Below are 16,667 nucleotides of genomic sequence, written 5' to 3' on the forward strand. Positions count from 1 at the left end.
GTTATATTCCTTCCTTGATGATAAGCCTTTTATTTTCCTCAGCTAGAATATAAATCTCTTAAATTCAAGAGCTGTGAATTTTTCATCATTGTTTCCCAGCACTTATCACAATGCCAGGTGGATAACTGAACCTCAAAATTGTGTGTAAAATGAGTTGAATAAATGAACCCAATATCTATTCTGATTTATTAGGGTTTTTTATTTTCCTAAATGAGGAAAGGAAAGTTATAGACATCCTCTCTCAATGGCTAATATCAAAATAAGGTTTCAAACAATACTAAAATGTGACATTTAATGAAATTAATACATTTTTATTTTCATAGTATTTTTTCACCTTTGTAATAGCAGAGTACCTAAAAGAGTTCCCTTTTTTAAGTTTGATTTGGATTATGTCTCTCTATATTCCTCACACCTAATTATATTGATTCACTAATGAATTCTAAGTGCATCTCTCTGAAAAATAACAAAACCTCATTTAACCATAATCAAAGAGCATCATCAAGTAAAAACTGCAGATTCAAATTTCTAAACAGATTAGTAAGTGAAGACTGAAGCCTTTGCAGAAATATATATACAGCTCAGGGGTAAAGTGCTTTTCTAATAAAAATTTTTATGGGATACTCCTTCATTGCAAATAAATGTGAAGTATCACTAAAAAAAATGATAAACATAAATAAGCCAATGACAAAACCTTGTCAATATTTTTAATACAAAATAATTATGACATACATTTACAAAGAATGTTCACATGTATTAGCTCAACACTTCCTCATAATTATTCTGAACTAGTAAATGTTAAAGCAACACTTTAAACCAACGTATTTTTGTACTCAACATTCAGAATTTGTCCAACCTCAGAATTCAATAGATGATATTAAGAATATTTCTGAATCTAAGATTGTGGGGGAAAAAACAAAACAGTGTAACCCCAAATACAGTTTTCTGTGTATGGGAGTTCAAAATTTCTCCAGCTCAGGAATTGTTCTGGGTAATGGTTGTCATGCTCATCAAATAGATAGATTTTTAGTGCTTTCAATCAAATGATGAAGGTAATAAATTGGTAATTTATGACAAAAGACATGAATTTCAATATTATATTAACTTTTACAAAGGTACAAATAGTTCATAAAATCTACAAATATAACATCCAGAAATTTTAGCAATCATAGGTGAAATGATTAAATTTGTCTTTACTCATGGACATAATATAGAGCCTTTTACGACTAAACTGAAAAGGAAATGATTTCATCATAACCATTCCCCTAATTCTCTATGGTTTAATTAACTAAAATTCAGGATAAAGCTCTATGCTATGTTAATGTGACATTATGATTTAACATTTAAAAACACGAAGGTCATAGGACTGAAACTGTCAAGCTTCTCACTCAGCGTATACTGGCTATAATACAGCTCTGAGCTAGCTGGACACAGCCCAGGATCCCACCATCGGAGCAGAAAACAGAAAATTTTCCAGATAACAATATTCAAGTTGAGGATGATCTTGGAATAATAGACATTTTAATGAGCTTTCCTGTTCAGAAGCACATTACAAAGACACAGAGCCATCTCTCACACCCAGTGGAAGCCCAGCTAGTCAGACCTGACCAGCCAGCTGAGCCCTTCTCTGGCACAGAAAGTTGAAATCTCCTTATACTTTTCTTGCCTCATTAAGCTATCCATCCATTCTCTGGTTTTCTACAAATCCAATTAGTAAACCTTTTCCTCACTTGACACTCACATCCCAAATACTCAGGAGCATTATCTTTACACAAAGAAACATTTAATGAAGCATAAAATCTCCAGTATATGCATTTTATATCCCCAAATTAAACATCATAAAATATGTTATACTTGTTTAAACTAATGCTTTATCCAGCTGATTATGTTATCTCTATAGGAGCACCAAAGAACATTGTTAAGACTAGTTGTTTTACTACCTTTTGAAAAAAAAAATGTTCATAACTTTTCTCCCTCCCCACTGTGTGAGCATGCAACAATATTTTCTATAACTTTCACTAAAATTAGAACCTAATTCTGCTTCTAGGGGACATGAACACATCCTCTAAAAGCAGCAAGCACTTTCATTTCTGCTCCCATTAACTCTCTGGTAAATGATGGAGGATCAGGTACTGGGGAGAGGGAATAAGAAACTGCAGTAATATTTACTCCTGGATTATTTTCCTCCATCTGGTACAACTGATTTTGATCCAAGAGGGGAAAAAATGCTTTTTATTTTGGTTTGAATATCCTTCTTGATGGTGTTAAAACTTTAGGTCATTCTGGCTGATAGAATATATTAAATGAATGCTCTGAAGAGAAAGGAATAGGGAGGCAGGATGAGAGAATGTGAGGAGAAGGATCCTTTGGACTAAAGAGAGTATCAATTCACTTCTCTATTTTGTCTCATTCTCTGTCAATTCCCTTCTCACTGATAATACAGAAAGATCCCAGATCTTTTTTTTTAAATATTTTATTTATTTATTCATGAGAGAGAGGCAGAGACACAGGCAGAGGGAGAAGCAGGCTCCCTGCAGGGAACCTGATGCAGAACTCGATCCCAGGACCCGGGGATCATGACCTGAGCCAAAGGCAGATGCTCAATATCTAAGTCCTGAGATATCCCAGATCTCATGCAAACAGCATAAACTCCTCCTCATCTATGAAGTCCTAGAGTCAGAGTTCATGTATGGAATACTATAATTCACTTACCAAATTTCCATGCCCTGCCTAGTGCCAAATCATGACACCTGCCCAAAGAAGGTGTTTCCCACAGCCTGTGTTTCCCACAGGCTAGCATTGTGTGTGGGCTTAGGTTATTTGCTAAGCCTCTCTGGGCCCCACTTTCCCCATTATCGTATGAAATCACCATACAACAATTGCCACTGACCTAGAAATAGTAAAATTTCATTTATCATAATTTTTAGTTAGGATTTTTCATACAACTGTAATAAAATATTACTAAAATAAGTCTTTCTTGACCATGCCATATGTCACTCTTCAAAGTCATCTTTATACTTGTCATTCATATCTCATTCAGCTATTCTCGCATAACTCTCTGCCAGATCCTTCCACTTGTATTGCCTTTTGTACATGTCCAACTATCCTCCACTCAAACCCAGTCTTCACCAAGGTATATTACAGCTGGAGTAGAAAGTACAAGTAGTGGGACGTCTGGGTGGCTCAGCAGTTTGGTGCCTCCCTTTAGCCCAGGGCGTGATCCTGGAGACCTGGGATCGAGTCCCACGTTGGGCTCCCTTCACGGAGCCTGCTTCTCTCTCTGCCTGTCTCTGCCTCTCTCTGTGAGTCTCTCATGAATAAATTTAAAAATCTTTAAAAAAAAAAGTACAAGTAGAAATGGGTAAGGCAAATAATTATTGGGAGATTGCAGGATAGTCTAAAATATACTTGGCAAATACTTTGGGGTCAGTGTATGGATTAGTCCAATATTATATAAAACTGTTGCTGCTTCTATGAACATAAACTATCTTTAAGATCAATAAATTTCATCTTGAAAATGGAAAGACCAAGGAAATTCAGCTGCTATAAATTGTTGGCTACCTTAAAGTCACAGCTACTACTTTGTTACAGGCATTGTACAAACTAGTCCACATAACAACCTTAGTGTGGTTACTAATTATCCCTTTTAGAAGACACTCTCAAAGAAAACAACCTAATTTTAACAAGAGACATATAGACTAGACTGTGTATGTATCTACGAATACATGTACATATATACACACACATATACATAAATATATTAGAAATAAACAACAAAATCAGGAATTCTTTTGCAAAATTTTTTAAAATATGCTGGAAAAATACTTACCTGCAAATGTTTAAAAATCAGTCCAAGACTTCTCCTGCCTATAAAAGTAACAACTAAAAAAAAATGGCACAATATATAAAACACTTTTTAAATGTTGAACAAAAGGCAGCATATGAGTATAAGTTCTGACAGAAGAAAAAGAAACAAGGTGAACAATATGAATGTCATGAATTTCTACCTGTAGAGAATTTCTGAACCATGACACAGGGATGGGATTCCAAATAGAACTCAATAGTCTCAGTGATTGAGGAACTAGAAATCCAAATTTAGGTTGATTAGAATTTGTAAGGCCAAATTCCAGAAATGAGAAAGCCATGAAAGGAAAGACTTCCATAAATCTACATAAAGATATCTTAGATTCTTTGGCTTTGTGCCAATCTGTGGATACATAAGATGAAATTTGATAGAGCCATACAAAGAACAAATGGCAAGCCACAGAAAAAAACAAACAGAATAAATTTCTGAATACTGAATGCCAAACAACTTGCAGAGCTCACACAAAACCAGGAAACATTTGCATTTCCATCAGAGTGAGGAAATCTTATTTAATACACTGAGGCATTCAAAAGAGAACATAGGAGGTCCACTGCCTAGTAGTAGGGCTAAATTAGCCCCACACTAAAAACTATTACAGATTTGCCTTTTGAACCTTCAAAATAATCTTCAAAAGTAACAAATTAATCCACAAATAACTACCAGAAAAGAAATCCCAAACTCTAAAATAATGAAAAACTAAATGTCCAGCATCCAAACATCAATAGATATGAAAGTGAATTTCTTTCCTATATATCAGCAATAAACTACTGAAATTTAAAATTAAAAAGTTTTTAAATATGCCACTTAAAATAGCACACATACCCCCCAAAATGTAAAAATCTAACAAAACATGTACAGATCTGAATGTGGAGAACTATAAAATACTAATGAAAGAAATCAAAGAAGACCTAATTAAATGGAGATGTATTCCAGGTTCATAAACTGAAAAACTTGATATTGTTAAGATGTCAATTTTTCTGAACTTGATAGATTCAATACAATCCCAATCAAATCACAGCAAGCTATTTCATAATATCAACAAATTGATTCTAAAATGTAAATGAAAAGGCAAAACACCAAAAAGAGTCAACACTATACTGAAGAAAACAAAGATGGAAGATTCATACTACTAATATTTCAAGTTAACACAAAGCTATAGTGATCAATACAGTGTGACATGAGTGAAAGAATGGGCACAGATCAGTGCAAATATCATCAAATGAATTTTAATAAAGGCACATGAGAAAAAGGAAGGAAAGAATTTTCAACAAATGGTGCTGGAACATTGGATGAGCATATGAAAAAAAGAACTTAGACACATAAATAAATAAAAGTTGACACAAAATGGATTATAGACCTATATGTAACATGCAAGAGTATAAAAAGCTTCTAGAAGATAACACAGGAGAAAATCTAGATGATCTTGGATTTAGAAATGAGTTTTTTCAAAACAAAAAGCATAATCCATAAAATAAAAAAATGGTAAGTTGGACTGCATTAAAAGTTTTACATTGTAAATAACACTGTTAAGAGATGAAAGACAACTCATAGTGAGAAAATACTTGCAAATCACATATCTCTTTAGAAGTTCTACCCAAATATTCAAAGAACTCTTCAAAATCAAAGAACTCTTCAAAACAAACAACCTAACTAAAAAGTGAAGAAAAAATCTGAGCAGACACCCAACTAAAAAAGATATTCGGATGGCAAATAAACATGTAAAAAGATGCTCAACATCATGTATTATTAGGGAACTGTAAATTTAAAAAATCAGATACCACTGCACGACTATAAGAATAGTTAAAACCCAAAAAAAACGAACAAAATCAAGCACTGATGAGAATGTGTAGCAATAGGCACTCTCATTCCTTGCTGGTGGGAATGAAAAATGCTATGGCCATTCCGGAAGATGGTTTGGCAGTTTCTTACAAAGCTAAACACAATTTCATATGATCCAGTAAACCCATTCTTAGGTATTTACCCAACTGATTTGAAAACTTTAGGTTTACATAATAACTTGCACATCAATGTTTTATAGCAGCTTTATTCACAATTACCAACTGAAAAGAATTATGTGTGTTGTGGGGAGGAGAGTAATCTGCTGAGGTTACAGCTTTCCAGATAAAAGGGATACCCATGGTTGACTTTTCTACTCTTCTCGCTCCTCCCCATATTCCACTGAATGCAGATGTGATGACTAGAGTGGCAGCTGTTGTCTTGAGGAAAAAGCCAAGAAGATGCAATGATACCTCTCCTGACATCCATGAGCTGTGGAGTATTATTACCACCATCTATCTATGTACATTAAATAGCAGAAACATTACATTTGTTTAAGCAACTGTTTGTTGTGTTTTTCTGTTAACTTACAGCCCTCTGCATGCTAAACTGCCCCTGAAACAGTACACATCTTGTGGGGAGAAGTGTTTCTCCTCTGCTCCAAGAAGTGTTTGCTGTTGGGACATGCTCATTGTACTCCCACCTTCCTGGCAAGAATGATTAGTTCAAGGAAGGTAAACTCCAGGTTTTCCCCACACATTTTTCTAACTAGAGCTGTGAGGGAAGAATATATTTTCTTCTCTGGCTTTGAATATGTAAGCCTGGAGCTCCTTGTTGGGAAGTCTAGCTTGGTAGAGTCCACATGAGGGAATGAAGTCAAGCATTTGCTTGACTGGAGTAAAGCAAACCCAAGGGGAAGAGAGACAGCTGGAGAGTGAGTGAGGAGAGAGAGGTTAAACTCTATGTTTCTTTTAGTTTGGTTATATGAGTTAATAATTTTTTAGTCTGGTTCATACTCTGTTTCCATTACTTGTGATCAGAGTCTAGGTTAATATAACTAATGTAATTTTAAACTGTGAGATGAGGTATGAGGGAAAGAAGAGGCATTATGAGAAAGACTGAGGGGAGAGTTAGAAAAGACTTCTAAAAAAAAGCAACAGGTGGGATGCCTGGGTGCTCAGTGGTTTAGTGTCTGTCCTCGGACTCAGGTCATGGTCCTGGGATCCGAGGACAGAGTCCTTTATAGGGTTCCCCGCAGGGAGCCTGCTTCTCCCTCTGCCTATACCTCTGCCTCGCTCTGTGTCTCTCATGAATAAATAAAAATAAAATCTAAAAAAAAAAAAAAAAACAGGTAAGAAGAGACCTAACAAATACACAGATGCCTGGAGAAGACTGTAAGGAAAGGTTTCCCACACACCTCCTTCCAGCCCACCCTATCCTCAACATGAATTCAGTATGCTCTAAACATAGGAGGGAAAGGTCTTTCTGGAAAGGGCCCCAGTGGGGTACAGGCTAGAAATCTAGGTGAAACAGATCTTGAGATATATGGACCCACCCAGTAGAGGTGAAAGTAAAAAAGAAGAGAAAGAAAAGGCAACTCCATTTAGGAATAAAATATGCTAAATATTTTCCCCCATAGTAAGATTTCATTTGCTTGTTTTTCTGGTTTTACTTTGCTAATGGTAAGCACCTAGAGCCTGCTGGCTCCCCAGCCTCATACCCTACAGAGGGAAACCTCTCTGCAAATCTGCCAAATTACACAGTATTCCATGCATGTCCTCCCATTTAGAGGGGATTTGGGGTAAACATAAGCAACTGAAATAAGAAACTAGTCCAACTACCTATGCTAATCAATATATTCTTTATTCATAAAAATGAATGGTCATCCAAAGATTGTCCAATATTTGAGGAAAACCTATAGTATAAAAAAAACAATTGCCCATAAAGGAAAAAAAAAAAGCTAACGCAAGACAGAATCAACTTTTAATGTCATTGGAAAGATTCAGACATTAATTGTATCCATACAGGAAAAAGAAGCAACTCTGAAAAACAAACAAACAAATCAAAGAACAACAGGAAAATGTAGAAGACTAAAAATATGATTGCCAAAAATTTTTTTAAAATCCAGTGTAATGACTAGGTAATGGAATAGCTAGTATTAAAAAACATACAGTGTTCTGGGAAACACTGTCCGGAAAATGCATCCAAACACAAATCATGGAAAATATAAGACAAAACTTAAAAGATACTCACATGTATGCAGAAGGTACATTACTTGGCTAACAGACATTTCAGAGGAAAGAACAGAGAAAATAGGGGAGGAAATGAAATAATTAAAAATCTCTCTGAGTTGAAAGACACAATTCCTGAAATGGAAAGAGCCAGCCCATTGTCAAATGATATAAACAAAAGAGAACTCAGATACATCCTGGTAAACTAATTTAAGGAAAGATTGTAAAGCCTCAAAAGGGGAAGAAAAAAAAAAACATTGCATATAAAGGAATGGGCTTAGTTTGACATCATAATTATACATTTCATTGGGTACTACAAGGTACTGAAGCAAAGCCTTCAAAGGGAAAATTAATTTGAGACTAGAATAGTCTACCAAATGTTCAGTCAAGTGTGAGGGCAAAATAAAGACATTTTCAGGCATTTAAGAGCCTGGATATTTTATCTCCCATTTACTGTTTCTTCAAAATTATTTTAGGATACAATCCAACAAAATGAGTAAGATATTTAAGAAAGAGGAAGACATGAAATCCAAAACAATGTAACACAGGTATTCAATTAAAAAAAAAAAAAAAGTCCCAGATAGCTATTCTCTGAAAGCTATACATCAGTGAAAATGAGAAGAAGAATCCCAATTTTTCAAGGCAAAAATTTTTCAAAAAATGAGAAATTGGCATTCATCAAATACCACAATCAAGCTAGGAAATTTTGATGATCAATGGGTTGCTTCTGGTAAAATAAAAATAAAAAATAAAAATAAATTAAGGAGAATTTTTTAAGAGATTTTATTTATTTATTCAAGAGCGACACACAGAGAGAGGCAGAGGGAGAAGCAGGCTCCATCCATGCAGGGAGCCCGATGTGGGACTCGATCCCAGGTCTCCAGGATCACACCCTGGACTGCAGGTGCCACTAAACCGCTGAGCCACCCGGGCTGCCCTTAAGGAGAAATTTTTAAACAAGTTGTAGAAGAACATTACCAGCTAAATATGAAGTAAAACAAATCCTGGTATCATTTTAAGTAAAATCTGATCATGGTTTATGGTGAAGAGAAAAAGAATTTTTCCTCTTGGTAGCACAGGTTCCACATCACAGAATTACCTTTCCTTTTTTAGGAGTCTAATTGCACTAATTGGTTCTGCAATAATTATTTCCTAATTGTAACAGTAAATATAACGACGACTAACACTTATTTAACACTTAATGTAAGTCCCATTCTAATTCCTTTAGACTTATTAGCCAGCACAGAAAGGTGAAGTCACCTGCCCAAGGTTATACATGGGTTGGTGACCTCAGGCATCCTGTTCCAGAATCCTTGCTCTAAACACTGACTAGGATGCTTCTCATGATGCTCTTTGTTAATTTGCCATTCTTAGAATCAACCTGTCAATCTAAAACAAGAAAGGATAGCCACAATTATAAAACAAAATATAAGTTATATAAAACTTACCAATGTAGAGAAAGTAATTAACCAAAGGAAGGACAGGGAGAAGAATGTGTAGGTAAGATATTTTTTCTTATCCTCTTAAATAGGACTTTCTACATAACTGAATCACTGTAACATAATTTTCTATATAATAGCAAGTCAACAATTATATACATATATAGTTTTTATATAAAATAAAAATAGAAAAATCAGCAGGGACGAAGAGGTGGTGAACTTAATTTCCTCGTATTTCACTGGAAGTATGATGGTTAAATTTATGCATAAATAGCTGCTGTCAATAGATATGTCTAATTTTAAATTTTTTTTAATTTATTTATTTATGATAGTCACAGAGAGAGAGAGAGAGAGAGGCAGAGACACAGGCAGAGGGAGAAGCAGGCTCCATGCACCGGGAGCCCGATATGGGATTCGATCCCGGGTCTCCAGGATCGCGCCCTGAGCCAAAGGCAGGCGCCAAACCGCTGCGCCACCCAGGGATCCCAGATATGTCTAATTTTAATTTTAAAATGTTATTTATAATTTATATAGTAACTCCGAAATCTAAGAACAGAAAAGTTAAACTTGATACATTAATAGCAAGATAGGCAAATTACTTAGAACTCTGGAAGGAATATCAGAAAAGCTAAAAATAGAAAAGGAGAGGTGTAGGGAAGGGGAAGTCCTTAACTTTTATTAAAATTATCAGATATTTTATTGTGAAAAATTATATAATATTATCAATAAAAGTAGTATCCTGTAAAGAAGGGCATAAACTGGTGAGGATACCTTCCCTTCCTGGCATGATAATACAAAATGACAATGAATGCCACCTGGCCATAAAACCCAGTGGGACAAGGATAATATATAAATGCAATTATAAAATACTCATACTCTTGGGGCACCTGGGTGGCTCAGTGGTTGAGCGTCTGCCTTCAGCTCAGGTCCTGATGGCAGAGTCATGGGATGGAGTCTGGCATCAGACTTCCCACAGGGAGCCTGCTTCTCCCTCTGCTTATGTCTCTGTGTCTCTCATGAATAAGTCAGTAAGTCTTTAAAAAAAAAAAAAAAACTCATGTTCTTTACTGATGGCCCATTTTTGTCATATAAACTTCTACAGAGACATTCATTTAATCAGCTTTAGACAGCTACTGAGTCACACAATTCCAATCCTCTACTTTGCACACCACATTTAAAGAGCTAAGTTCACATATGGCAGACGCGAGCCTACACTGGCATAACCTTTTCAAGGTATAATTTGGCAGTCCTTATTGGAATGTAAAATAAGGCCATACTCTGACCTCCCCATTTCTCTTCTCAGAATCTACCCTACAGCAACACCGCCAAATACTCAAAGGTGACTCTATACACGGACTTTCAATTAAGCTAATTATTGTTTTTAACTGGGACACGAAAACCACTTAAAAGTGTACTTAGATGCACAATATTTTGTTGCCATTGCGCAGCCCGCGTGGCTCTAGCGGTTTTGCACCGCCTTCAGCCCAGGGCCTGATCCTGGGGTCCCGGATCGAGTCCCGCGTCGGGCTCCCTGCATGGGGCCTGCTTCTCTCTCTGCCTGTGTCTCTGCCTCCCTCTGTGTGTCACTCATGAATGAATAAATAATAAAAAAACTTTAAAAATGTATTTTGTTGCCATTTAAAAAATGAGATACGTCTATACAAAGTGACACTAAAAGGTATCCACAACATACCGTTAAGCAAGAAAAGGCAAGATACGGACTAATATATAATCTGTGTGTGAGGTGGACACAGGCTAGGTAGGTAGACACACACACACACGTACTGGGCAGTACCAAGTGGGCTTAAGGTGTGTGGAGGAAACAAGTTTTTACCTTGAAATCTGATTTTTTTTTTTTTACAACTAGCTTATATAGGCTTTTTTAATCTTAGGAAATCAGAGTATATCTCGATACATTTTTTAAAAAACCCAAAAAGAGATGCACTCAATGTCTTTGCATTTCGTTCACTCCCAAATCTACGAAAAAGCACTAGGACTACCAGGCAGTAAGTAGCAGCGGCCCGGCTGGGGGGTTCCTCAGCGCCCGCGGGGGGGAGGGGCGGGGGCGCGGGGGGGAGGGCGCGGGGGGAGGGCCGCCGAGAGGGAGGGCGCGCGGGGGGAGGGGCGCGGGGAAGGGCGGGCGCCGGGGAGGGCGCGCGGGGGAGGGGCGCGGGGAAGGGGCGGGCGCCGGGGAGGCGCGCGGGGGAGGGCGCCGGGAGAAGGCGGGCGGGGGAGGGCGGGGGCTGGGGGAAGGGCGCCGGGAGGGCGCGCGGGGGCGGGCACGGGGAAGGGCGGGCGCCGGGAGGCGCGCGGGGAGGGCGCGGGGAAGGGGCGGGGCGCCGGGAGGGCGCGCGGGGGAGGGGCGCCGGGGAGAAGGCGGGGCGGGGGGAGGGGCGGGGGCTGGGGGAAGGGGCGCCGGGGAGGGCGCGCGGGGGGCGGGGCACGGGGGAAGGGGCGGGGCGCCGGGTAGGGCGCGCGGGGGGAGGGGCGCCGGGGAGGAGGCGGGGCGGGGGGAGGGGCGGGGGCTGGGGGAAGGGGCGCCGGGGAGGGCGCGCGGGGGGCGGTGGCACGGGGGCGGGGGACGCGCGGGGACCATGGCAAGCGGGCGGCCCAGCGCGGCGTCCGGGAGCCGCCGGGGCCGGGTGCGGGGCCGGAGCGCCGCGGGGGCCGAGGGCGGGCGGCCGCGTGTCCGGCGGCCGGGGCGGGGGCGGGGCGAGGCGGCGGCGGTGGAGCGGCGGTGGAGCGGCGGCCCCCGTACCTTCCCAGGAGAGCTCTCCTCCGGGCTCCCGCTTCAGGAACTTGTACCAGAAGGTGCCCACGCGGGCCGGCCCCGCCCCGTCGCGCGCCGCCTCCTCGGGCGCCAGCTCCACCTCCCCGAGCCACAGGCCCGGCTCCTGCAGCGCCCGCGCCCCGCCGCCCGCCGCCGAGCCCGCCGGCCTCAGGCGCACGGCCCCGCGCGGCTCCCAGCGCCCCAGCTCGGGCCGCGACCCCACGACCAGCAGCTCCGGCGCGGCCCCGGCGCCCGCGGGCGGCACCACCACCCCGAAGCGGAACCGCATGGCGGCGGGCGGCGGCGGCGGGCGGCGCGGCTCCCGGCGTGGGGCGGCCCCGGGTCTGGGCCGCATCACGCGGGGCACACGTGTCCCCCCGCGGCAAGGACGCTGCCCGCCCCCCCCCCCGCGGCGGCCTCCCGGGAGCCCCGCGGCCTCGTCCTCTTGCCCAAAGACTCGCAATTCTGTGGATGCGGCTCGCAGGGGAAAGGGAGCGGCGGCTGGAAGGCCGCCTGCATAGTAGTGAGGCGGGGCGCCCCGGGCCCTGGGCAGGCCTGACCGTGGGCCTCCGGTTCGCTGCAACGAGGGAATGAAATAGCCCCCTTGGAAGACCCTGCCGGCTCTCAAGGTTTCTCTGGTTGGTGGAAGAGGCGCCTTTCGGCACCCAGGGCTCTGCGGGCTCTGCGGGCTCTGCGGGCTCTGCGGGCTCTGCGACGAAGGCGCTGGTCACCTCTCCCGGGCCTGGTCCAATTCGATGCCTGAAACAGCACAGGCTCGCTTTCTTTCTTTCTTTCTTTCTTTTTTTTTTTTTTTTTCAAAGACTGTTATAGTTTTAATATCTCTAAAACAGGTTCGGAGTAAATACTTCCAAGACCTTTCCAAAGTAAAACAAAGACCATGCTACGATTACAAATGTATGTCGATCATTGTTTTTTAATGGCATTAAAATAAAACTTGTTCAAGATTTGCTTTCAGTAAACGACTTAAAACGTTTTTATGTCAAGAAATACAGATTTACAGCTGTTTGGTCAAAAAAAAAAAAAAAAGCCTGCATGGGTTGGGAGAGGTATTTAATTTTTGTTACTGCCTTAAGATGACCATCCGTCCTGTTTACATATTTGTTACTTTTTGATTCTTTGATAAAGTGGTTCTCCTGTTCTTACATTTGTATGTTCACCAACACGTAACACAGCAATCTCTTATCCAAACTAGAGACATATATAAAATATCTCTAAGTCACATTTTTACAAGTTTTTGAAACCCTGTGAAAAATGGAGGGGGGGGGACCAAAATTTCATGCATTCAGAATATCATAAGTACAAAAAGAAGAATAAAAATGTAAACCATACGAACTCGATCTCTCAGTGGAACAGTCAGTAAACTAATCTGCTTCACTCTTAAATATTGATATTCCACTCACTGGTTGGTTGGTTGCTAAGCTAAGGATAAACACAAAGAAAAATGTGAAGACAGCAAGGCTGGCCAAACATGGCTGATTCAGTACCAAAGCACACATTAAATCACAGCTGCATGTGAGTTTATTCAAATTGCTGTTACAAAATATTCTTAGACTGATTTTGGGAAATTAAGAGTCATTTGGCCATGCAGGAATCCTGGGAGCTGACAGATCAGGACTTTATTGTGTTGTGCTATGCAGCCTGTGCTGTATACTTTCCAAATGGCACTATTCCCACCAGCTCGTCCCAAGTGAGTACTGCCCATTCCGTGGATAAAATAGCAACAAGAAGAAGGAGAGGAAGGAGAAAAGGAAAGAAGGGAGGAAGGAAAGAAGAAAGGAGAGAGAACAGGAAGCAGGGAAAGAAAAAAGAAAAGGAAGGAAGGAGAAAAGAAAGAAAGGAAAGAAAAGAAGAAAAGAGAAAGAAAAGAAAGAAAGAAGAAAGAGAAAGAAAGAAAGAAAGAAAGAAAGAAAGAAAGAAAGAAAGAAAGAAAGAAAAAAAGAAAAGAAAAAGCAAGTGGGCAATATATTTGTTCAAGAGGCATTATTTTCTTTCCTTTTCTCTCATCATAAAGGAGTAATTTTAACAGTTGGAAGTACCCCCCCTTTAATCCCTTATAGAGAATATACTTCCAAGGCCTTTCCAAGGTAAAACAAAGACCATAATTCTATGATTACAAATGTATCTCATTCATTATTTTAATGGCATTAAAATAGAACTTGTTTATGTTTAATAAATAAAGCTTATTTTATGGCATAGATTGAAATATAGTACAAATATGATGGCTACATTGTGAATTAAGTAAGATGCAACTGGAAAGAAGAACAAGACCAGAAGGACATATTCCAAAGCCTCAATCATATTTTGTCAATCGTTTGTCAAAAGTTGTAATAGCCATTGAGCCCTTATTATGAACTAAGCATGTGGTTTTCAAATTCATATTATCTCATTTAATTCTCTCACCGATCCTATGAAGTAACAAATATTATATTTCCATTTTAATATTTGAGGGAAAGGTGCAGAGTTTTAGTAAGCAGCCCACAGCAAGGAAGGGACAGAGCCAATGCTGAAAGTCATTCTTTCCACTTACAGTTAAAGGGATATATAATACACATAATGTACACATAATTTGATTTCTAGGAAAATCACTTACAGAATGCCTTTAAATCCCACCATACTTAAGTGAGGTATTCTCCACTAGCTCTTAATGAAAAATAACTTCCTATAACTATTTCCTATAACCAATTTCATCCTTAGAAATGATGAAAACAGATGAATCTAAAATAATCCAAGAGTCTATAAAGACACAAATATCGTGGTATTTAGAGTGGATTTGACCTCAGACCCCAGAAAATAGTCATTGTTACTCCTTTATACATCTACCTTGTTGACAATGGAAACACAAATTTGAAAAGTCAAGGTGAAAAATTTCACCAGTTATTAAGCTGCATTATTCCCAGCTTTTTTTTTTTTTTTCCTGGTTGAGTTTCTCCATGTGATATTTCTTTTTACATTTCAAAGAATCATGGTATTTAATAAAAGTGATTATTTATGGAATCCATTTGAGGTCAGATTCTTAATGCTCTGAAGACAAGCTGAATTTAGAGCAAGAATGAGCTCAGTAAAGTAACATAATTCTGATAATAATTTTTGGAAGACCAAACTAATTTGTTGTCATTGAATTTTATTTCTATAGTGCTATCTTATATATAGCCATGATATTTCTTAAAGAATGGGTGATAAATTCACATTTACAGTTTCAGGATCCAATTCAAATGTAAATTCTTTCAAAGCTCCCTCAGGGAAAGCTATTATTTGCAACTATGGTAATTTATGTTTTCTGAAGCAATCTTTCCACTAGTCAGTGAGTTATCATAAATCTTCCTTTATAATATTGTATATGTATACACACACTCACTGATGCAAACCATATTTCACCCAAATAGTTCAGGGACCGTTATAAGCATTAGTTTATTACTTGTCAGAACATACTAAGAGTTAAATGTGCCACATATACTATTTCCAATTTTGTAGCTTAAAAAAGGTAATAAAAACAAACAAAAACCTTCCTTAGAGAATTTGATTACAGCTCAGAAATTTTGCATATTGCAGCTTACTTTTTTCTGAGTTGGAAAATTGTAGGTTAAGCTACTTGAAAATCCCTTTGAGGATCTGGAGCAATAGACAGATTTGAACTATACCAAGGCTTTGTCCAAAAATTCCACATTTCTCAACTATTTAAAAAATCCATGTCCTTTTGTTAATGCATATAAAAATCTCCTATCTGCAGGAGATTCCAGCAATTCCACTTCCCACCCCATCCCACCGTATAGACAAGTACTGCATTTTTATTGTATCACCAAGAGTCAGTTTAGCCATGCATTTTTCCTGTAATTTATGCTATAGAAATATCGATTTTTTAAAACAGTATAAGTATAAAATTACATTGAAGCATATGCCTTTTCAAAAGACATTGACTTGTCCCTTCCCTGGCACATCCCACCACCCTCCTACACCTGCTGGTGTCAGCATTATAACACCCACACCTCCTCTGGGCACTTCCCAACAGGTCGATCAAGTCTGGATTCTGTTAGGCAATGACCTCAACTGGCTTTTCCTAGGGAAAGTAGAGGGTCAAGCCAGGTGGCTGGACCTTGAGATTAGAGACACGGTTTAGAGCTTCCTTCAAATTGAAAAAGATCCTCCTAGGTCTGTGGGAATTTGAATGGCAGGCTAGTTAGCACCTTTCTCAAAAAGGGTAGAGGGCTTGATAACCCTTAGGAATAAAAGAGTGGTGGCTGGAAGGGATGATTTGAAACTCCCAAGGGACCTTTCAAAGAGTTTGAGAAAAAGGAAATAGGTTAGCTAAAAGTAGAGCTGGCTCATTTGTACTTAAATGGGGAATGGAGAATAAGGTTGGGAAGGACAGCAGAGCAGGGGGGCAAGGGGTGGAGGAGGCAAGCCTGGCAAGTACTTATTAAGAATTTGAACACTTTCTAATTCACACTTTGCTTATTTTCCTAATCATTGTATGTGTTGATATTTTAAAAGTGAGACTATTTAGGGTGCTTACTTCTGACATGGAGAAGGGAGGACAAACAGGTTGGTTTGAAAACATTGCTTTACTTCAA

General features: G+C 39.8%; 1 protein-coding gene across 1 annotated transcript in view; it reads right to left on the minus strand.

Annotated features, from left to right (window-relative positions):
* The window catches only part of EPM2A (EPM2A glucan phosphatase, laforin), a 99,428-nt gene extending 87,042 nt beyond the window's left edge, over positions 1 to 12,386 (minus strand). Inside the window, exon 1 of the mRNA XM_055310596.1 lies at positions 12,067 to 12,386. Coding sequence (XP_055166571.1) covers positions 12,067 to 12,367 — 301 coding nt within the window. The 5' untranslated portion in view covers positions 12,368 to 12,386. The remainder of the gene's footprint in view (positions 1 to 12,066) is intronic.
* Positions 12,387 to 16,667: the final 4,281 nt, after the last annotated feature.

Source organism: Nyctereutes procyonoides, unplaced genomic scaffold (assembly GCF_905146905.1).
Source record: "Nyctereutes procyonoides isolate TBG_1078 unplaced genomic scaffold, NYPRO_anot_genome, whole genome shotgun sequence".
Classification (NCBI taxonomy): Eukaryota; Metazoa; Chordata; class Mammalia; order Carnivora; family Canidae; genus Nyctereutes; species Nyctereutes procyonoides.